Genomic DNA, 25,274 nt, shown 5'->3' with positions numbered 1-25,274 from the left:
CAAATGTTCCCAAACTATTATGATTGGGGGCTGGGGGATATAGCTCAGTTGGTAGAGTACTAGCCTTGCATATGCAAAGCCCTGGGTTCAATCCCCCGCACCACAAAAAACAAACAAACAAACTATTATGATTGGTTAAAAATGCTTGATTTCAATTGATGCCAGAGTTCCACATTAATGCAACAACAAATCCTTGCCTTGGATGGTTTGGGTTTATTTGGTTATATGAAGAGGAAAAAATAAAGGATCCTTCTCTAACAATACTTTCTAATCTTTGCATTTAAATGAGAAAACATGCTGAGCTGAGTTAATATATTACACTTTAGATTTAATTTAGATATTTTTAGATTTTTATAACAATAAGAAGTAAATTACTATTTGGGAACACTTGTTAACATTTCCAAACTCTCTGGAACCAGTCTGAAGTATCTGAATATTTTTCTTTTTTTGCCTTTCATTCTTACTCAGTAAACCTTTATTTATAGACCATCTTTTCTGTACCAGGCACTCTAATATGTATCAGGACCTTTATCTCCTGCAAAAAATACATATACAGTATGGCTCAAGCATGAACTAAATAAGAAGGTTATGCAAACAGAGAGAAGTAGAAAGCTAAATCCCAAATGGTAATACTTACAAGTTTAGTTTTTCACACTTTAAACCCTTAAAAGATACCTTGTTAAAAATATCAAGTAGACGATTGAAGATTTACATCTTACCACAGGGGATTTTAACACAGGTCAGTCAATGTTTGTTTTTTTAAATTTTGTTTTATTTTGTTGAGCTTTTTCTAGGATAATCATTAAAGTAATTCTTGCATTCAACCAAACTGGCAGGCTATTATAAAAATGCTTTGTTCCAACTGATGCCAGAGTTTCATAACAACGTAACAAACATGTGCTTGTGATAGTTTGGGTGTATTTATTCATGTGTAGAGGAAGAAATAAAGAATCTCTCTTAATAATACTTTCTAACCTCTGCATGTAAAAGAAAAAAAAATGCTGAATTGAGTTAATAAGTTTCACTTTATATGTAATTTTTATAGTTCTAATATAAAGAAGTTACCTCAGTTGGAAAACATGTAGCAAGGGAGTAATATAATGACAAGAACTAACATTTGCATTTGTATGTATTCTGTAATAAAAATAATGTCTATGTTATAGATTAAACATAGATCAGAGAGTTATTTTAAAATATATAGAGTATGAATAGTTTCAAGAAAAGAAAACAAACAATAGTAGTATGAATAATGATAAAGAGATTTATAATAAATAGCCAGAATAAGTAATTTTTGGTTGCAGGAAGGCAGGTAAGATTGCACTTTCAAAACAAAAACCATTTTAATGGCATCTTCTCTGGTGGGACAGAATATAGATAGAGAAGCAACTAAAAAAAATGCAAAGTGACATATCTGAGAGGAATTTTATTGCTATAGGTCCTGGATGACTTAGTAAAAATTTAAGAGCAGAGAATGTTCACAAATTCTGGGTCAGGAAATATTTTTAATTTTATTTATCAAGTCTGGGTGGTTAAATCCAAGTTTAATGTAAAATAATCTGGTAAATAAGATATAAGCAGATACTCTTAATTAGTAGGATACACTAGGAATTAATCTGAGAAGAAAAATTATTTCTGATATAGATTAAAATATATATAAGATACAGAATCACCTAGTAATAATTGATTTGTAGATTTTACTTCAAGCTACATTATCAACAGATACAATGATCTTCCTTGAACTGTTAATACTGGGAACAAAAATTCACATAACTGACCAAGACAAAGTTCATTTACACTTTAAACTTTAAAAGATACCTAGTAAAAAATATCAAGCAGACAACTGGAAACTCACTACAAGATGAAAAATTTAAAGGCCATCAGTTATTATATAATTAATAACTGATCCTAATGAAGTTCACAAGGCATTTTGCTAATCTTCTACTTCATCTATCCACCTATATATCTAAATATATATATATATATATATATATATTTATTGCTTAGTAAAGTGTAGTAAAATACCCTAAGAAACACTCAGCTGATGCAGTTGAATAAAGCTAGTTTATAGCCTTTAAAAATCCTATGTTGTGGGGCGCAGTGGTGCACACCTGCAATCCCAGCAGCTCTGGAGGCTGAGGATCACGAGTTCAAAGCCAGCCTCAGCAAAAGTGAGGCATTAAGCAACTTAGTGAGATCCTGTCTCTAAATAAAATACAAAACAGGGCTGGGGATGTGGCTCAGTGTCTGAGTGCCCCTGAGTTCAATCCCCGGTATGCAAAAAAAAGCCTATGTAATAGTGTATATTTGGCATATTTTATTGAATAGCTCTCAAAAGTCTTTCTTCCTCCAAAAGCCAGCTTTACTTAATTTTCAAGATTTATGTTATGAGTCAAAAGACTTACAAATATTGTTTATTTAATACTCCATTCTCTAGTTCTGAACAGCATCTTTGTCTATAGGGTGTTTAAGTATAGTTTGGTAACTATTTACTGAATAATGATAATAGATAAGAGCATCACTTGGAAGAAAACAGTTTCTATTACTGTCCCCCAGGGGATGCTACAATTTGTAGTTTCCACATTAATAATAAGAGTGAAATTTTTATGGCTTGTATCAGCTTTGAAGGCTGTTAAAAAAAAAAAAGAAAGTATTCTTGGGCTCAGTTATCTAAAAAAGTAAAATAGCTGACCATTTAATTATTGACACATAAACAGTATCTTCATGGAGGATTGTTTTTTAACTTGAATTTGGTGGTCAAAGATTAAATTAGTAAAGATATTTGATTTGCCTCATTTTTGAGTATTTACATTATGTTAATGATTGCTCTTCTTTTTCAACAGGTTTCATAGCGTTCATTTTCTTAAGTTTTCTCCTGGGTAGCTACTAAAAATGCTATGAGGACTTTTATAGCTATGTTATACATAATTTCCACAACAATCTTTACATAAAACATTCTATGATTTTTTTACAAATTTCATATTAGATAGCATACTTTTGGTGTTGAGAACTTATCATTAGGATGCAATGTACAAAATCCCATTCAAAAAGAGGAATAAAGGTTTTCTACTCCAACCTATCAAAAAGTTTTTTGCATATGAAAGTCGGTGGGTGGCAAAGTAACTTCCTCTAAGATCATTTATCTTCCAGATCTATTCTTTAAGCAATGAGAGTATGTATAGCCTTTACTTTTGCAAATGATGTTAAACCAAACTTGTATTTTCTTCTGGTTTGGAACATGGGCTGCTGGTGGAATACAGTACAGTGAGGATTGAATGCTGCCGAGTCCTAGTTTCTTCCATTATTTTTTCCTAATGGTGCCTATAAGTTTTGTTTCTCAAATGCACCAATGTCCCAGTTTTTTTTTTTTTTTCCTCCTGAATCCACAATAGTAGCTGAGGGTGGGGGGAGGTACTGAAGTTAGAAATTCATGTTTGAGTAATTACATAATCACAAATATAAAAAAGAGTGAATATAAAGAAAATTAACAATAGGAAAAATACAATAAAACAATATAAAGCTTTATTAAAATATCTTTGCTATAAACTTTAGTATTTTACAATGTTAAGTATATAGATTTAAAACTGCTTTTTAAAAAGCCAGTCACAATATAAATGTAATTTATATGTATTTTCATCTATACAAATTTCAGCAAACAATTATTTTCTAATAAGTACTATTTGTTAGAAAAGAGGACGGGTAGAATTCCTCAGTAATTTTGCCTATCTGGGTCATATTTATTCCATCAAACAGTTAATTCCTAAAGCTGAAACAATCATTGCATTTTGATGTTCATCTGTTTTATTGAACTACCCACAGGGAGATTTATGGGAATGCTATCATGTCAAGGTCGCAGGATTAAGTGAATAGTGATGACAGTAAACAAGCCTTTTCTCTATATTCCAAAGGGCTTAACTCAGTTACTTAAAATGCCATAAACATAAATAGTCTTCTCTCTCTACAATGTATCCATGACAGATGACTTCAAAATACAGCACTCTAGGGCAATGGCACTTTCCAACTAAACAGGCATCCCTTATTATTGACAAAGGACATTAAACTACTTGGGAGCACAAATATTAAAACATACTTCAGAATCTATTGCATACAATTTTAGTGTGTATGTAACACAGAGCAGTATCACTGTAAACTAATCTATTCCTTTCAATTACAAAAACAAAATACAGAGTTATAAAAAGAGGATATATGAAGAGAAAAAAACTGTTGGAGTTAAAATTCTTCAATCTTTAATATATGTTTTTAGGTATAAAGGTAATGGATTTAAGTACATTGTTTTAAGGAAAGTAGATGATATTTACATATAAGTCTCTGAACTAAAAAGCAAGAGTATAAAATAGATAGAGATTTATCTTACCAGCCTAATATGCCATCTTCAGTGATTCCCAACAAAAATGCCTTAAAAGTCTTCTAAGATAACAAATGTTACTGCTTGAGAAACATTATCTACAGTGTTGTAGTGCATATTTTTCTTAGTAGTCAAATTAAGGTCTAAGGGAGTGTGATAATCTCAGTTTAAGTACTTTCTCCAAATGGTGAAAAAAAAAAAGTTAACGTCATTTGTAAGTCAAGGAGGAGTTTTGTTAATGTGGGAATACATAAAAACTAATTTTTATTTTTAAAACTAATGACTTTTTTGTGGTTCAGAATCTAGCCTAGTATTTGTGAGATTTTTTTATCAATGTATTTTTTCCAATATCCTCATTTGAGTGTTTTATATATTTTTAACTGCACGAACCAAGAATTTTACAAAGTGTTTTCTTTCTGAGAGACTTATTAAAACAATTATCTTAATTTTCAAAAACAATCTATATGTTTTAAGGACAAAAGTCACAGAAATGATGTTGGTAATCAACTGGGTCATAGAGGTTTTAGCCTCTATGACATGTATATCCAAATACAGATAGTTTTGCTTCTGATTCATAAAATTTCTACTGATCTAGACATCCCAGTTCTTCCAAGTCATTACTTTTACCAATGTGATCTGTACTGGAACTCTAGTGCAGAATTTAAGCTCTGTCATACGGAACGTATTTTCCACTTCTCTTCATTTGCATTATATTTTGTATTAAGAAAGATAAACCGAGGCTCTTCCCAGGCTCTTGCAAAAACAGGCAACACAATCTTATCTTTGTCTTCACTTGAGGTCCTCTCCCAGTCCCCACAAGCCAATCCTCTTATCTACTGAAGACTCAGAAGATGCTGATGATTTTCCTTGCCACCCCTCAAAACTGGAATTTCTTGAGTAATTCAACTTAAATGTCAAATGCAAGATTCTATCTTTTCGGTTTCTTTACCTCCTAATTACCAAGATCTTCAAACAACTTCCCTCTATCACTCTTATGACCATGATCCGGAAGTGTCAATCTTGGATTGCTGTATTTCTGATATCTTAAATTTATGTATCTACAATTTCCCATCCTTTTACTTCAATGATGCTTATTCCCTTGACCCCTTTATTTTCTGCCTTCTTTTCCTTACTTACCCTTCTAACTATCTCAGGCTAACTGCATACTTGATCATTTTGACCACTTAATTCCTAATATACTTGCTCCTTTACCTGGAAGAATCTACCCAGCAAAACACAACCTTGGAAGAATCAATCTTCTAACTATTTTCAGAGCTTGAAAGAATAAAGTATATATTCTAGATGTATTGCTGACAGGACTTGCTAATAACTTATATGTGTTTTCATATATATCTCTATGTAGGTTATATGAATAGAGGAAAAACTGAAGAAAAAAAGTAAATTAAGAATGTTTTCTGTTTTCTGGCAGATGAGAGTGACAGAATTTGTTGGGTATTAAAAAGTATGTTTGGAATATCTCTGAGGAAGTTATGGTGTGCATAAGTAGTGACTTATGTCATTTGGAGTTCTATTTTCTACTTCCTGGTAAACATGTTCACTAGAACATATCACAGGCAATGCAGATTCAATATAACCATCTTCTGCTCTATACCACTTCCTTCTGTATTTTTCAGGTCCAAGAATGACACTGTCATTCACTTAGTGAATGATGACAGTAACTTGAGCAACATCCTTGATTCTTACCTTTTTATTAAATCAGTAAGCCACCAAGATTCTACCAAACCTAATTTATGTCTTGTCTTTTAGAGCAGCTAGAATTAGTAACCTCAATCAGTTAGAACAGGATGAGATGCATATCAGGGTTCAAATTTCCAAGGTGGGAGGGAATACTCTATTCTAGCTTCAGTACCTCTGAATCAGATGTATGTTTTAAGATGGTTGTAGAAAGAGGTAGGGCTGGGAATCTAAAAGGGTCAGAAAAAAACAGGCAATATTTCCACCTCTCTCTAGGTCAACCCCTTCAGAATGAGGAGGAATGTTAAGTCCAGGAGACATGAGACTTCTCTTACGTTCTGGGCAGACACATGAAGCATTCCGTTTAAAAGAGACCTTCTTTTTAAACATTACCTGAACTTTCCTACAAGAGAGGATGGACAGGGAGGCTTTCTTTGTGGTGAAGAGACTGAAGTAGCCAAGGTAACCTGGGTGCTTATCCCAAGGCTGGGAAGTTGATAGTGCTAAAAGTGATGGGGTACTTCTACTCCCAATGAAAGGGCAGGAACATATGTTAACTCTACCGTAGGAGCCTCATCTCTTTGCCTTGATGAAACTAATGCTTCATTTAAGGCAGAAACAGATCTACCTTCAAGTACAAACCAAGAATCATCCTGGAACCCAGAGTGAAATGAAGATCCCTGGGCTTACACTAGGTAAGATTACTAGACTTTCTGCCTGATCTTAATATGTCCGTGTGTATGTATGTGCGGGGGCCCTATAAGTAGCTGAAACTGAATTTTCCACCACACTCAGGGAAGAGACCCAGGGCAAATTAAACTGAATTTAAATAAATACCCAACAATGGTGGTTGTAGTTTGTTCCTATGATAGAAGGCAATGTGGTGAACGTTTAAAGTAAAATAGGAGTGGAGCCAGGAAGTGCAAGTGAATATGGACTGTATGAGAATATTTCAAACCTACAGTTTATTTCAAAAGCACACAAATTTTGCTTTATAGCTCTACTTCTCATAGCATACTTTATGATTGAGTGCTTACTTTATGTTCTTTATTATTTCAAGCTTAAAATGCTTATTTGAAGTTATCTGAAGTTATTATCTGGACTTTAAAATCTTGAGTCAGTGAATATGAAAACTCTTGTTTAGGAAGTACAGAATACCAGATTGACTCCAAAAACCATGACTTTTTTATCTGAACCTATTATGTTCATTTACATAGCTATCATAAAAGTATACCATAGTATTCTTTGAAGATTCATAGTCATTTAAAAATAAGGATTGTGACACAAATACATTTATTTTCTAAGCAGATTTTTATTTCATTTTATTTTGTGGGATTTGAGGGAGTTATATTAGATGTCACAGTGTTACTGAGATCACAATTAGTATATTATTTAATCTAATCCAATTACCATCAATATACATAGCACCACGATTTGTAATAATATTTTTTGAGTGTAGAACTCAAAAATTAAATACTCCTAATTAAAATATTGACATTTTAAACTATTTTAAAATTGCTAGGGGTAGTTTTTTTGCCATTCCTGAATAATGCATAATCTTTATTAGAGAATGGTATAGTTATTTGGGATATATATTACAAAATATATCTAGTGAAAATTAATTCATTTACAGGTTTTCCTCAGTTGTAGGAAAGGAAAACTGATTTATGCACTTTAGATATATCAGTGTTTGTGTAGAAATAACAGATAATCTGAGTTGTAATTATTTAATTTTAAAATAAGAATTAGATATTTGATTGCAATTCTTTATAATAAAAACATAATGCATAGATTGGTAGATATTGAGTAGCTCTGGATTATATCCTGGACATTTAAAATATTATGCTGTGGGACACTTAGACAATGTTAACTCTCTCCAGAGAGTACTAATTTGTTCACTTTGTTTTAACAGTCACGCACGCTTGTTAGGTTCAGAATACAAGTTCTCTCTTGCTTTCTATGGGCAGCAATTCTGATGTCAATTGAGTTCAGGTCTTAGAAATACAATATAGTAAAAATACTTTGTAAAGCCTCATATTTTCAAGTCTTATTCCTATTTAGCTAGTGCTTTGTATTTCATTATTTCATTTGGTACTTTTTATAATTAATACAATGAGTGAATAATTTCATCATTGAAATGATGATGGGCTTTAGGGTCAAATCTACTTCTGATCTCTACTACATAGCTATGTAAAACTGGGCAAGAAATTCACCCCCTATTACTCTTACATTTCTTATCTATAAAATGAGAAAAATAAAATCTCCCTACACAGTTACTAAGATGAAATTAAGACAGTAGATAACCAAGTATCAGTATAGTTATTGCCAAAACATAGCTGTGCTCAATAAATGTGAGTTTCTACTGATATCTTACCCAGAAGCAAAATCTGAATAGTAATGATTACATGAAAAAAGCTCAATAAAAATTAAGATCACACATGTACATACATTGATGCCTAGTAAACCTAGGAGCCTATTAAAATCTATTGATTTTCACATATGTTCTTATGACTTACGTAATTTAAGCAATAAGAAATACTAATTCAAATGCTGAAATATGTTGATAACACCACTGATTCAAAAGATCAAAATAAAAAGGTTTTTTTAACAATAAAAACTAGAAAAATGGCAAGCTGAACATTATAGGAATGAAATTCCTTCAAATTTAACATATATTTGATAACAGGGATATAAAAATAATTAGTATCCAATCCCTACACTTAGGAAGTGTAATGGAAGAAACAGGTAAAGGCCATAGCTATAAACCATGTGCTATATATCACAGAGGATTTAAACAGAGATAGTAACTGTAAAATATGAGGAAGTGGGGTTAGAAAAGATAGAGAAAGCCAGGGAATTGTATATGAAGAGGAGACATTATAACTTGCATAAAAATGGGGGTAACCATACTTTGCTATTTGTTCCAGTACATGTCTCCATAAAGCAACCAGACCAATCTTTTTAAAACATAAGTCAGATCATGTTACTTGTCTTTTCAAAATACTTTGTGCTGCATGTAATGTAGGATAAAGCCACAAATCCTTAACATGATCTACATGATTTTAAATCATCTGGTTCATATGTTATTCTCCTCATATTTAAGCCACTGTTCATTAAGCTCTAGACGTATCAGCCTCCTTTCTGTTCCTTTTGCTAATTTCTAAGGTCAGAGTATCCAACACTCTTCTTCCAAATGTTTACACTCCACTCTTTGCTAATCATGTCCTACTCATTACTTCAGTTCTTAACTTAAACAGGGCTTCTTCAAAGAAGTTCTTTCCTAATTCACAATAAAGCTCTTCTGTTGTATATACTCCTTCAAAGTATCTTGAATTTTCATTCCTAAATATGACACAGTTCACGTGTTTTATGTCTATAATTTTTCATTTAAATCCATTTCTATAAACTTAAGGTATGGGGCAAGTTTGCTCATCATTATTTCTAGTCCAAATAGGAACTCATGAGCTATCTGTTGATGAAATGAATAAAACCAGTAAATCATGTATTGCAAATTAAAGGGTTATTAAGTGGCATGAGAAATAATTTTTCAAATAGTAGCAAACTAAGAAAAAGGAAATAAAAAGTAGATGGAAATTGGACACCCCTTACATGTCAGACACTGTGCCAATAAGCATTTTGCACACAACAGTTCATTTGCCACTGAAATAACACAATTAAGTAGAAACTGTTTAACTCCACTAGATTACTTGAGCATCTGAGAGATAAATTTATTTGCTCATGATTACACAGCTAATAAATAAAAGTGCTTAATATTGATTATAAAGCTCAAATTCTGTGCAGAAAGATTATTTTATTAAAACTACACGTGGTGCTGCAGTAAATATGCATAGCAGTTTTCATGGGTAATTACTGAACATATATTTTCCATAGAAATCTAGGTACTGGGAATATAGCAGTAAATAAAAGTCCATAATAACAGGTAACAAATAAATAGTACAACATTATATGCTAGGTGATAAGTGCTATGAAGAAATTACAGAAGTAGAGAGTAATGAGGGAACAAAGAGGTATGCTACTTCTGACAGAATAAAGTGTCAGAGAAGGACACTTTAATGAGTGGACACAAGCATTTCTAAGTATATTGGAGAGAGGGAACAGCATGCAAATGCAAGGGGGTGTTTAGCTTGTTCACAACATAGGCAGAGCCCAGTGCGGCTGCAGTGAAGTGAGCTCTAGGCTGAGAAGGTGCAGGGTAAGATATGAGGTCAGTCAGGTAGCAGGGGAACAGAAGTGATCAAGATTGTACAGTTTTAAGAAGACTATCAAATATAGTTAAGTGGTTAATCAAGATGAACTCCAACTAAAAGATCAAGGGTCACTCTACTATGGGAGAATTATTTTTCAGTTCTTCTTAACTATGACATATATACCAACAAATATATTATCCCCACTGGGTTAGCAATGATAATCATGAACACATATATTTCTCTTGCATTTATAAATTGGTAGCATTATTCCACACTAGAGATATCTACTGTACTCTAGTGTAGAATAATGCTATCAATTTATATCTACTGTGAAAACTGTGTAAATTGGCCATTTATGTGAAAAACAAATAGGTAACATTTGCTGAACAGTATTCCAAAGTAACTTTTGCTGTTAAAATATTTTCCTTGGGGCTGGGATGTGGCTCAGTGATACGGTGCATGTTTGATCTCCAGCACCAACAGATAGGTAAATAAAATAAAATAAAATAAAATAAAATAAAATAAAATAAAATAAAATCAGTTGCCTAAGCCAGGCATTGTGGCACACCCCTGTAATTTCTGCCACATGGAAGGCTGAGCAGGAGGATCATAAGGTCAAGGTAAACCTCAGCAACTTAGCAAGATCTTGTGTCAAAATAAAAAATAAAATGGGCTTGGAATGTAGCTCAGTGGTAACATATTTTCCTGCCTTTTTGAGGAACTCTTGATTTAGTTGGAATATATAAAATTTTCTATATGAAGTACTACTGGGCTTATAAACAACTGTTTTAGTACAATGCTGACTCTATCACTTTTCATTTCATGCAGGGACAAGTACTTTTTGAACAAGTACTTTTTTAAACTATTTCATTTAAAATATGAATTTATTCCCAGAGAATAGTTACGTTCTACCATTCCATCATCATTATGATAACTAAAAAAAGGAGGGTATGTACCAAATATTTAGTCTTAATTTGGTCAACAAAAAATTTTTGGAATCTATCAGTCATTATTTTAGGTGCTGGGAATAAAAGGGGAAAATTCCTTCTATTATGGAGCATATGGTCAATTGAGAAATAAAACAACAAAATTGATAAACAGGTAAAACATATAGTATACTAGCTATAGGTGTTGGAAAGAGAGCAATAGAGCAGAGAAATAAAACACAAAATATTTGGGAAAAGTGAAATTTAGAGTGGTTAGAGAAAGCTTTTTAGGGAGAATGTCTCATTTGAATTAAGACCAGAATGAAGTGGGAAATCTAGCTAAAAGTTTTTGTTTTGTTTTGTTGTTTTGTTTTTTTGGTGCGGGGTGAGGAGCATTCCAACAGAGCAAGTATGCCTTGAAAGCAAGAAGCTGCAGTGACTAGAATCAGAAGGACCAAGGGAAGAGTGGTAGGAGGGGAGGTGAAAGAGTTAAGAATGCCAGATTGTGTCCAGTCTACAATCAAGGTGTGTTCTTCTCCCCCTAGTGACTTGGGAAGTGCCTGGGGCAACAGTGTCCAATAAGAACTTTCTGCAATGATGAAAATGTTCTACTCAGTCTAATATGGTAGTCATTAGCAACAGGTGGTTATTGATTACTTAAAATTCAGTTAGCACCACTGAGGCACCAAGTTTTATTAAAACTGGATTTAAATTAATTAAATTTGAATAGCCACATGTGACTAAGTGGCCAGTCTTGCACAGCACAGCTCTGGAGGTTTCTGAGCAGAGGACAAAATGGATCTCCATTTTAATTAGAAGCACCCAGGCTATTGTGCTGAGAAGGACTTTAGAAGTACACGGAGAAACACAGGAAGACTATTCAAAAGTTGCTGCAATAAATCAAATGAGAGCTGATGGTGGACTGGACCAAGGAGATGGAGGGTAATGTGAGAAGCAGATACTGTATATATTTTGTTGAAAAGTCAATAATATTTGCAGAATGGCTCAAGATGAAATGTGTGATGAGTAGTCAAGCTAAGAGCAACACTTATGGCCTGGGTTATTACAGAGTTTTCCTTGACTGGGATGGAGAAGAATCTGAGAGAAACTGGACTGGGAAAAAAATATCAGAGCTCAGTTTTGACATTTCAAGACTGAGGTAAGTATTAGATATCCAAGGGGAACATGTCACAGACACAGATGGATGTACAAGATTGGAGACAAGAGGGAGACCTGGACTAGCGATAATACATTTGAGCATTGTCAATGTATTGGCAGTATTTTTAAACCATGAGACTGGAAAGTTATCTAGAGAGTAAAACAAAAACAAAAAGAGGTACAATGACTGAGCCCTATTAGTTAATCAAAATTAATGAAGATTATAGAAAACAATACCTATGCTTAAAGATTTAGTTTAATGGCTAAGTTGAAGGACAGAGGGAAGATGGCAGTGGGTCCCAACCGCCTCACAACAAGAAAGGAGGCAGAGAAGGAAAAGCAGAATGAGAGGTGGGTGACAAAACAAATGCTCTAAGGCTTGATGTTACATAGTCTGAGACCTGGAGAGGCTGGAAGATAGGTTACCAGAGTAGAAAACAAACTAAGAGTCCCCTAGCTCCAACCTGAACCTTGGGGATGGAGAGGGAGGGAGGGTCAACAGAGAGAAAAAGAGAGAGGGGGGAGTGGAAAATTTCTTAAGCTCACCCACTTAAAAACAGCTGGAAAGATAGATAAAAATTAAAGTGTGATGATAATAGAAGGGTCCATAAAACAGCACAAACAGCTTTAAACAAAATTGTGAAAAGAAAATTGGACAGGTGTCTGCAGCCATCTTCTGGAGCCCTCAGCAAACCAATCACCCCCTAAAATCAGCACTGAGTCTTCCTATACCTACTGGTGCAAATTAAATCAGAGGGAAGTCTGCAGTGCGACTTCTTAAGAATCCAGCCAGAAAGAACTTTTAAAAGAATCACTACTAGATGAAAATTGCTGAAACCCTCTCTGCCTCCCGCTTACAGGAAACAAGGGAAAGGAATGGGCTGGTGGGGACCTGCGCTGAGCAGTGTATCTAACCTGCTCAGCCTCTGTGACACAAGCAAGGGTGGAAAGCTCTGTGTAGCACCCACTTGCTCAGGTCAGAAAAAGCAAGGAAGCAGCTTTGGTCCTGAACAAAGGAAAGCAGATTCACCTGGCCCAGACCACTGGCACTGGGGAAAAGCACCCTGGGTTGGGGGAGATAGTCCCTGGGATCCCAGGGCTGTACCAGAAGGAAGCTCCCTTAATATCCAGTGACATAGAGACCCAGAAGGAAATTATTCAGTAAAAGGGACTGATCCCAGCCTGAACCACTACACAGCCTGACCTGTGACTAGAATAGGCAAGTGACAAGGAATTGTTTGGACACTCACAGGAAATTACATCAGACTTAGTAACAGGGAATCAATGCCACCCATTCACAACTGGGGACAGTGGAAACTAGACTTTAGGTGACCACCTGAGACTCTTCTCTACAGCACCCCTAGAGTGGAAATGGAAAGGGTAATACTGCTGCCCCACAGAACACCCACAGAAAACCCACAACCAGAATTCCTGCACTCACAGTCAGTCACCAGGATTTTCACTACCATGAAAAGGATCCTGTAGAGGGGACCAGGTACATGAGCTGACCAACCAGAAGCTGCTGGTAGGAGGTTGACAGCAACTAGGGAATTGGCTCCTGTGCCCTTGCAACTCAGGAGAGATCCACAGCCAAAGACTGATGGATATCTGCTAAATGTCCAAGTTCCAATGAAATCCAAACCAAGACTCAATAGGAGTTTTCTTCACCTTGACATGGATTATATAAACAACTTTGCTATCAAATTTAATCATATAAATAACTCTTTAACTTGAGTGATAATTGTCAACCTACAATAGCCAACACTGTACCTTTAACCCGTTTGAACATATTTCATCTAATGATTTAAAGCATCAATTGGAATCAATCCTGTTTTCATAGCTCGAGTTTATACCTGTTCCTCTTACTCACTACTCATCCTCTTGTATTACTTGCTACTATCTAAAATACCAACCATTTGTCTATTTCTCCTTTCTACCTTGATATAAGTTATCTTTTTATATCTTTTGTTCCTTCCTTTCTTCCTTCCTTCTTTCCTTTTTCTGTTTTCCCTCTTCTTTTTGTCCATTCTATCTTCCTTACCCCTTTCAGCCCTCACTTAAATTATTATAGCAAGTTTACTAAATTTAATAACTAATTATATGACCTATTCCAGAACTTTATTATAGGTTTGTACCTGAATGAAGATAGAATTTTAAAAGCTACAAGAGAAAAGTGACTAGTCACATTTAGAAGTAAACCAATCTGGATTTAAACAGATTTTTCAATCTAGAATCTAAAATCCAGGGGGGGTTAATGTATGTCAATCAAGAATATATATACCCAGCAAAGTTAAGCTTCAGAATTGAAGATGAAATAAATATCTTCCATGATAAACAAAAGCCAAAAGAATTCATAACTAGAAAGCATGCACTACAAAACAAACTCTATAAAACATTTCATGTAGAAGAAATGAAAAATAAAAATTAAAAGCAGCACAGGGAGGAATTATACAAGAACAGTCAACTAAAGGAGAAACAAGTTCAATTTAAACATTAGAAATAAATGAAAATGCTGATTTTAAGTTCTTTGGATATAAACAAAGGAATGGGATAACTAGGTCTAATGATGGTTCCATTCCAGGTTTTCTGAGGAATCTCCATACAGCTTTCCAGAGTGGCTGGACCAATTTGCAGCCCTATAAGCAATGTATGAGTGTACCTTTTTCCCCACATCCTTGCTTATATCTTGATAACTGCCATTCTGACTGAATGAGATGAAATCTTAAGAGTAGTTTTGATTTGCATTTCTCTGATTGCTAGAGATTTTGAACATTTTTTTCATATATTTGTTGATCAATTGTATTTCTTCTTCAGTGAAGTGGACTTAAAATCAGCATACTACAGTGACACAGACACATCAATGTTTATAGCAGCTCAATTCACAATAGCCAAACTATGGAACAAACCTAGAGGCCCTTCAACAGATGAATGGATAATGAAAATGTAGTATATATACATAATGGAATAGTACTTGGTCTTAAGAGGGATAAAATTATGACATTTTCAGGTAAATGGATGGAGCTAGAGAATATCATGCTAAGAGAAATAAGCCAATCCCAAAAAACCAAAGGCCAAATGTTTCCTCTGATACGCAGATCTAATTCACAATAAGGGGGGGTTTCTATGGAAAAAGAGGTACTTTGGATAAGGCAGAGGGGAGTGCAGGGAGGGGAGGGGATATGGGGATAAGAAGGATAGCAGAATGAATCAGACATTATTAATTTGTATACATATATGACTAACACAACTGGTGTGAGTCTACATCATATACAACCAGAAGAATGAGAAGTTGTACTCCATTTATGTATGATGTATCAAAATGCATTCTACTGACAAATATGACTAATTAGAATTTAAAAAATGACATAAGGTTAAAAAAAATAAGTAAATTAGAATGGCAGAAAGTAAAAATCATGTCTCAATAATAACTGAATATAAATGATCTAAACTTCAATCAGAAGACATAGGTTGGCAGACTGGATAATAAGCAAGATCCAATAATATGCTGCAAGAGACTTATCTCACAGGCAAAGACATCCACATAGTATTCACATGGGTCTAGTAAATAAGCAGGGGTTGCTATTGTAATATCAGATAAAGTGGACGTCAAACCAAGATTAATCAGAGGAGAAAAAGAAGGTCATTTCATACTGCTTAAGGGAATCATACATCAACAAGATATAATGATGGTAAGTATTTATGTCCCAAACAATGGAGCATCTACATACATCAAACAAATCCTTCTCAATATTAAGAATCAAATAGACCTCAATACAATAATACTGAGTGACTTCAATATGCCTCTCTCACCACTGGATAGATCATGCAAGCAAAAACTAAAGATTGTACAGAACTAACAAATACAAGTAATAATGTAAACCTAACAGACATGTACAGAATATTTCATCTGACAACTTAATTCCATTTCTTCTCAGCAGTCTATGGAACATTTTCTAAAATATACCATACTTTAGGTCACAATAAAAATCTTAGCAAATACAAAAAATTAGAAATAATACCTTGCATTTTTTAAGATCATAATGGAATGAAATTATAAATCAATGATAAGATTAAAAACCACTTTAACACCTGGAGATGATGTAATACACTTTTGAATGATAAGTGGATGGCTGAAGACATCAGGGCAGAAATTTTAAAAATCTTTGAAGTAAATGAGAATAGTCCTGGCGTGGTGGTGCATGCCTGTAATCACAGCAGCCTGGGAGGCTGGGGGAGGAGGATTGAGAAAGTTCAAAGCCAGCTCAGCAACAGTGCAGTCAGTCACTAAGCAACTCAGTAAGACGCTGTCTCTAAATAAAATACAAAAAATGGCTGGGGATGTGGCTCAGCAGTTGAGTGCCTCTGAGTTCAATCCCCAGTAAATGCCCCTCCCCCACAAAGAAAAAGAGTAAATGAGAATAGTGATAAAACATATCAAAATCTTGGGAACAGTAGGAAGGCAAGTTCTAAAAGGAAAATTCATACCACTAAAAAAAATAGAAAGAGACCAAACATACAATCTAACATTATATCTCAAGGCCCCAGAAAAAGAAAACAAAACAAAAAAAAAAAAAAAAAAAACAATGCCTGAATCAGTAGAATAGGAAAAAATTAAAATCAGAGCCCAAATCAATGAAATTGAGATTTAAAAAATGATATGAAAGCTCAATGAAACAGAGTTGTTTTTTGAAAGAAAAAACAAAATCGATAAGCCTTTAGCCAAACTAACCAAAAGAAAGAGAAAAAACTCAAATTATCAAAATATCACTAGAGACACTACTAAAATCCAGATCATTAGACACTATTTGAAAATTTATACTCCAATAAGCTAGAAAATCTTGAAGATATGGACAAATTCATAGAGACATATGACCTAACCATTTTGAATTGGGAGGATATAGAAAACTTAAAACAGATCAATTTCAACTAATGAAATTGAAGCAGATACCAAAAACCTTCCAACAAAGAAAAGCCCAGGTCTGTATGGATTCTTAGAAAAGTTCTACCAGGCATTTAAAGAAAAATTGATACCAAACCTGTTCAAATTAAAAGGAGGGAACTCAGTCAAACTCATTCTACAAAGTCAGTATCATACTGATACCAAATCTAGACAAAAACACATCAAAGAAAGAAAATTTCAGCCAATATCCTTGATAAACATAGATGCAAAAATTCTTAATAAAATATTGTTCAACTGCATACAAAAACACATTAAAAAGACAGTGCACCATGACCAAGTGGGTTTCATTCCAAGGATATAATGCTGGTTAAACATACAAAAATCAAAAAATGTACTTCACCATATAAATAGGCCTTAAAGACAAGAATCACATAATTATCTCAGTGGATGCAGAAAAAGCATTTGACAAAGTACAGTACCCATTTATGTTTAAAACACTAGAAAAACTAGAGAGAGAAGGAGCTTACCTCAACACTGAAAAGGCTGTATGTGACAAACCCAAGACTGATGTTATTCTGAACGAAGAAAAACTGAAAGCATTTCCTCTAAAAACAGGAACAAGACAAGGATGCCCACTTTCACCACTCCTATTCAACACAGTCTTTGAAAATCTAGCCAGAGCACTTAGGCAAGAGAAGAAAATTAAAGGGTTACAAATAGGAAAAGAGGAGCTCTAATTATCTCTGTTTGCAGATAACATGATCCTCTATTTAGAAAACTCCATCAGAAAACTTCTAGAACTCATAAATGAAGTCAGCAAAGTGGCAGGATATAAAATTAATACCTATTAATAAATCATGTTCCTATACTCCAAAGATGAATCTGCTGAAACAGAAATTAGGAAAACTATCTCATTCACAATAGTCTCAAAGTCAACAACAACAACAACAAACAAACAAAACACCCTTGAGAATCAATCTAACAAAAGAGGTGAAGGACCTCCACAATGAAAACTATAGAACACTAAAGAAAGAAATTAAAGAAGACCTTTAAGGATGGAAATACCTCCCATGTTCTTGGATAGGCAGAATTAATATTGTCAAAATGGCCATACTACTAAAAGCACTACAGAGATTCAACACAATTCCAATAAAAATTCCAATGATGTTCTTCACAGAATTAGAAAAAAGCAGTTATGTAATTAATTTGGAAAAATAAAAGGCTCAGAAGAGCCAAAGCAATCCTTAGCATAACAGGAGGTATCACAACACTGGATATACTACAGAGCTACAGTAACAAAAACAGCATGGTACTGGCACCAAAACGGGCATGAGACAATAGAATGGAGTAGAAATCACTGAGATCAATCCACATAAATACAGTTATCACATACTAGACAAAGGTGCCAAAAACAACATTGGAGAAAAGACAGCCTCTTTAACGAATGGTGCTGGAAAAACTGGAAATCCATATGTAGTGGAACAAAATTTAACCCCTCTCACCCTGTACAAAACTCAACTTAAAGTGGATCAAAGACCTGGCATTAGACCAGATACCCTGATCCTGGTAGAAGAAAATGTAGGCTCAACACCCAAACATGTTGGCTCAGGATCTGACTTGCTCAAAAAGAATCCTAAAGCACAAGAAATAAAATAAAAAATCAGTAAATGGGATGGCATCAAATTTAAATCTTCTTCACAGAAAAGAAAATCAAAGTGTGAAAAGAGATTCAACAGAATAGGAGAAAATCTTCGCCAACAGCTCTTCTGACAGGACATTAACTTCTAGGATATTCCAAGAACTCAAAAAAACTTAACATGAAAAAAAAAAAACTCAATTAATAAGTGGGCAAAGGAACTAAACAGATACTTTTCAACAGAAGAAATATGAAGAGTCAACAAATATAAGAAAAAATGCACAACATCTTTAGCAATTACAGAAATGCAATTCAAATCTACACTGAGATTTCATCTCACTCCAGTCAGAATGACAATTTTCAAGAATACAAATAACAATAAATGTTGATGATGATGTGGGGAAAAGGCACTCACACATTGTTGGTGGGACTGCAAATTAGTACAACTACTCTGGAAAACAGTATGGAGATTCCTCAAACAACTAGGAATGGAACCACCACATGACCCAGTTATTCCACTCCTCATTCTATATCCAAAGGATTTAAAATCAGCATACATAGTGATGCAGTCACATCATTGTTTATAGTAGCACAATTCATAATAGCCAAGCTAGGTAACCAACCTAGGTGCCCTTCAAGAGATGAACAGATAATGAAAATATGGTGTATATACACAATGGAGCACTTCTCAGCCTTAAAGAAGAATGACTTTATGGCATTTGACAATAAATGGATAAAACTGGGTACTGTCATGCTAAGCGAGATATGCCAGTCCCAAGAAGTCAAAGGTCAAATATTATCTCTGATCTGTAGAGGTTAATCCAAATAAGGGGGGTGGATAAAAAAAATAATAGAAGAAAGATCAGTGAAGTAATAAAAGGGAAATGAAGGGAAGGGAGGAGGGAAAGACAGTGGAATGAATCTGACCTACCTTTCCTATGTACATATATGAATATACCACATTATACATTCATATTCATAAGGCCCTAATTTAAAAAAATAAAAAGCAATATATAAGTAAATAGCAGAAAAACCAGTAGAGTAGAGGGAAATGAACAGGGGAATGGAGGAGGGGAAGAGAAGGGTAAATACTGGGGACTGAATTAAAACAAAATACGTCCTACACTTTTATAATTATGTTAAAATGAATCCTTTTGTCACATGTAACTAAAAAGAACCAATTAAGACAAATATTGTGTGTTTTTTCTCCTAGCACTAGTAATTAGGGGGAAAGGAAATAAAGATACCTGTTCTTCTGAAAGGCCCTGATACTCTTTCTGTCACTTTAATGACATGGAAAAGGACAAGCTGAGGATGTACCTAACAAGTTACCACATGACTACAGTTATGGAAGCCCAGTTGTATTACATGTTAATAAACAATTACGGCACAAACTATGCATGGGTTTACACATTTGAGGCACTATCCTAAACATTATCAGCTGAATTATTTGTAAATAACACTACAGTCCTAACCATATTGGATAAATTCAATTCAATGACACAAAAAAGAGGCAAATTCTACAGATGAGTAAAATATTCATGTTATTGTTACTTTGTGTAATGGTTCAATTTTATATGTCAATGTGGCTAGGCTATAATGTGTAATTGTTTGGTCAAATATTCTAGCTATCGCTGTGAAGGTGTTGAATAGGTAGCTAAATAGACATGAGCAAGGGAGGTGGGAAAAGGAAATCCAGGCTCTGCTCCTGGGAAGCACCCAACTGGTCATTACACTGTCCAACTCCTTCTTATGGTCGGACAACTCCACAATTCTGGAGAAAATGGATATGACTCCTGCTGAAAAAATTTCCAATATGGTAAAGTTGGCACAGGCACACTAAGCCATGGTAACTGCGGTAACCATTGCAAATACACACACACGAAGAGGGAGGGTCCCAGTCCAAGTATAGAAACTTGCCACATGAAAAACCCAAAGCCATTTTTCCTCTTGGAGGTGGCTGGCACCTCAGAGTAAACTTCCATTTCACTAAGTAAACCTTTTATGCTTTTTTATCTCTGTCTCTCAGCTGAAATCTTACTGTATGTAGGGAAGAGAAGAATGGTGGAAACCTCCGCCCTATAATGTAATTAACATCTCTGATTGGTTAACATCATGTGAAGTATATTATGTTTTATAATGTGAGTATGACTCATCCAATAAGTTGAAGACCATAGGAAAAAAGTGGTATCCTACATAACAAAGAATTCATCCTCAAGACAGTAACAGAAATAATGCTGGAGTTTCCAGCCTGCTGCATTATTCTACCTATTTCATTTTACCAGCCACCATAATCACTTGAGTAAATTTTCTAAAATTTATTTTATATATGTACTATTAGAATATATGAACTATTAGTTCTGTTTCTGTGTTTCCCTGGAAAATGCTCAGTAAAACTATACACACTGTGTTTATATAAGAAATGTAATGCTATATAAATTTTGTTCAGCCCCAATTTACTCATTGTACCACAGAGAAAACCTAAGCATCGCCCTTGATAGTGATGTTCTAAAGATTAGGTGAAATCATTTATGTAAATTTCTTAGTAATGATACCCAGCATATCACAAACAGTGAATAAAAAGATGTTGTGGGTTATTACAATGCACAAATATTCACTTTTGACTATTTTTGAAGATATTACAATTTTACCTTCAATTTATCTTATACTTGTAATCCCAGGACAGACAGTTAAATATTCTCTATCAGAATCACTTTCTCCCAGAATGCTTTACAGTAGTGTCCTGTTTACATCTGACAAACCATCAAACTCTGCCAGAGACTTAATAATAATATTTCATGAGTTCAAATAAAATGAAGATATATTTAGATTGATGATATAGAAAATACAGAACATCAGCAACCTAAATATAGTGACTAGACTCAATAATTTTTTAGAAAACTTTATTGTACAGACATTTAAAAAAAAAACACATATTTTCAGGCCCACAAAACTTAAAGAAAACCACCTATAATACTTAAATAATCAACATTTTGGTTTTAGCTATATTATAATATCATAAATATTGTAAGTTTGGATGAAAACCTTTCCCATCTAAGTCTGAATGGAAAATTAAGGAAGAAAACTCTTAAAAAGAATATATTACTTCTCCAGAGCAAATTATATTATAATTGTATATAAGAAATACTAAGAAAAATATATATGTGATAGTTTTTTAAAAATTTGCTATTCTTTTAAAAAGAGCCACACCTTATGCCTTGAACTCATATTATATATGAATCAATTTAAAAATATTTTCCTAAACATATTCTCCATTTTGTTACATATAATTATTAATAATTTCCATTTGAACAATTTAAAAAGTTTAGATTTTCTTCTAAATCATTCAAATGAAGATTAGAACCACTAAATTCAAGCCCTTTTTTATGTTTTATAGTCATATTTTCTAAGTAAGTTTATAGTCGCAGCTTTATTTTCAACTATGATAATTAACTCATGAGTTATTTACTTTTAATTTATTTTAACTCACCTATGAGAAACTGCTCCCCAAGCACCATGTTTATTTGTGAGAATATTGAGAATCTTCTGCTTCAGCTGATTTGCTGTTACATGATCACGATGTTTAGCGGCACTAATAAGATGGTCACACATCTTTTCTTCCTCTCTTCTATCTGCAGCATATTGGGCACACTGGGACTGAAAAGAAATACAATATAAAATAATAAACTTTTTACCCTATGTACACGTATGATTACACAAACAGTGTGACTCTACTTCGTGGACAACCAGAGAAATGAAAAGTTGTACCCAATTTGTGTATGACAAATAATAAAAAAAAACAAAAAGTGAATAAATAAACTTTTTTTTTTACTGTGTATACTAAAGATCTGATCTTTAACAGCAAGTGAAAGGGTAATAACAATTCAATCTGAAAAACTCAGATAATGTAATTTTCTCTTTTTTTCTAAATAATACATATAGTCGTCTTTTAAATTGGTAAAAGTGTTCTTTTGAAAGTGTGTGTAAAATAATTTGTATGACTTTAAATAAAGTAATCAAAGACTTTCATGATTCTGTTCAGTTCTGAAAATATGACTTTCATGTCCAAAAACTATCATTCTACAAACAGAAATGGTTTCCTAAAATGTAAATCTACTTGTTACATTAATCTATATTCTCACTTAAAAGGTATACTCCTGATAATTACATATCAATACAAAAATGTCATATAATTTGTAGTTTTTTATTTCATGGAAATGTGGTATAGAAGAAAAAGTTATTTAGGAATATAGCAGACCTGAATTTTAATTCACACTATGCAAACTACATTTTTTTAATGTACTTAGTTCCATTTATGTAAAATAAGGAGTTGAGACAAGATTTTCTCAGTATTCCCTTCTAACTTAAAATCTAATGTGTTCAAAAGGTCTCATGAGAATTACTCCCTTATTCTTATCTTCTCTTTTCCATAATAATCAGTTGTAATGTCAGCTGTCTGTATTCATGCTCACAGTGTTAGCAACACAGTTTATAAATGAATCTCTTTGCGTATCAAAACGGTCCATATGAACATTAAAAGGAGAATCTCTTTAAGTGTAAGTTTTATTTTTTGTATAGTAGTTTTTATACAGATTAATATGACTGCAAATTTTAGCATTAGCAAGTGTGTAATACAAGTCATATAACTAAGAATAAAAAAAATCTCATATATCTGAGAAAATATAACTATTCCCATTCATCACAACTATGCAAAAATATTCTTCATAGAAGGTATCTGAACATATCCTTTTGTCTATTGATACAGACAGCTACCACAAGTAATCTTTTTTAGAGAAATAACCCTGTAGTAATCTATGAAGGATTAATTCATTTTCCAATTTATCTTTTTGTACAGGGAATCACCAATTAGTACAAGGATCTGCCTTGGTAATGAGGTTAATATTTCATTAGCTCATTGGAGAGTAAAATTAAATTTTCATTTTTCTTCCTTAACAATTACAGTAGTTAACTAAAAAAAAAAAAAACTTAACTGTGAAGTACCCATCTAAAATTAAATATACTTTTTCTTTTAATTTTAGGCTTATACGGGGGGGGTAGAGAAATCCATCGAAAAGTCCTAGTATATTGTCAAGACTTTGGTAAAATTCTTTAGAATTTCAGAGTTATGTGTCTGGTAAACTATACACACACACATACACAAAAACATCAATGCATTTACTAAATATTGCTCTAAGAACAATGTAAATTTGTGTTAAAAACAATATTCATCCAAAATTAGATGTACATTAACATTATATGCTATGTATCTCTAATCTAAAAACCATTAATTCTTCATGTCCCCTTCAAAACCTCTTATCACACTGAGCCATGAATCTATAATGGGAGTGATCTCATCACTAACAGGGAATAAATTGGTGTGTGTAGGGGTGTGAAACAAACCTTCCTCTTTTAATGTATTATGTACAGATGCAAATAAAGATCCCAAACAGACATACATCATGTTGGTGGTTTGAAAAATTCTCTGGGGGTTGGGGAGAAGTTAGGGGAAAAAATGTCTAAAAAGATTCCTCAGAGGGTGGTAATAATAATAATAATAAAAGGTTGAGAAACAGTGTCCTTAGCTTAAATATGTATTAAAGTTCATAACTAATATCTGGTTGCTTGAAAATCTACTTTAAATGTTCTCATATGACAAATATTGATCTGCTTACTTCTCCACAAAACATCCTGATTTTCTTAGTGGAAATATGATTGCCTCGAAATTGATCCTGCAGGAATTCCGTTAAGATTCTAAATCTTATTTACTAACAGAAGTTGAAAGTTAATTGAATATTCTTATTTTATTGAGTTCTAACATGTCTTATACCTAAATATATTCTTCAAAGAATAGTAACTCAATTTTTTCTTGGCATCCAAATTACAGCATGATATTCTGATAAATATCCAATGTTTTTTATTGCTCAAGTGATGCAAAACTTCACCTTGACAAACACCTGTCACTATAGTTTTATCAAAGTTTAAAATATCTGGTATATTTTTTTTTCAAAATAAGGTTGTTGTAGTTCCATAAGACAAGTGCTTGCTGTCTCATCTGACCAAATGAAGCAGAGGTTATGTGTATGAAAGCGACAATAGCTATTTTCTGTCTCATGCTTTTCATCTGGCTGGGTCAGAGATCACTAGACCTAGTCCATCAACTTGTATGACTCAGAGAGCTGCTTTACTGAGATAAAAACCTCATCAAAACTGCAATTGTGGGCTCTGCTTTCAAGCCATACCACACTTGTTGGCATGCTTCATCAGGAGAATAAATTAGTGAAGTTATTTATTACTTTCAAGGTCATCAAGAGTCCAACCTAAGCCAAATGTCAGGTCATCTAAATATGTCTGAAAAGTACTTAGTTCTGTAAATGAGTGAACTAAAATA

The 25,274-nt window shown here is 33.5% G+C and overlaps 1 protein-coding gene across 7 annotated transcripts in view; it reads right to left on the bottom strand.

Annotated features, from left to right (window-relative positions):
• The window catches only part of Nbea (neurobeachin), a 628,163-nt gene that overhangs the window by 256,417 nt on the left and 346,472 nt on the right, over positions 1-25,274 (bottom strand). For all 7 annotated transcript variants that reach the window (XM_047553976.1, XM_047553978.1, XM_047553977.1 and 4 more), the window contains one exon: positions 22,377-22,543. In XM_047553976.1, the coding sequence (XP_047409932.1) occupies positions 22,377-22,543 (167 nt within the window). The remainder of the gene's footprint in view (positions 1-22,376; positions 22,544-25,274) is intronic.

The sequence above is a fragment of the Sciurus carolinensis genome, chromosome 5, assembly GCF_902686445.1.
Source record: "Sciurus carolinensis chromosome 5, mSciCar1.2, whole genome shotgun sequence".
NCBI classification, from domain to species: domain Eukaryota; kingdom Metazoa; phylum Chordata; class Mammalia; order Rodentia; family Sciuridae; genus Sciurus; species Sciurus carolinensis.
The sequence above is the reverse complement of the archived record's forward strand: the minus strand, read 5'-3'. Positions and strand labels throughout refer to the sequence as shown.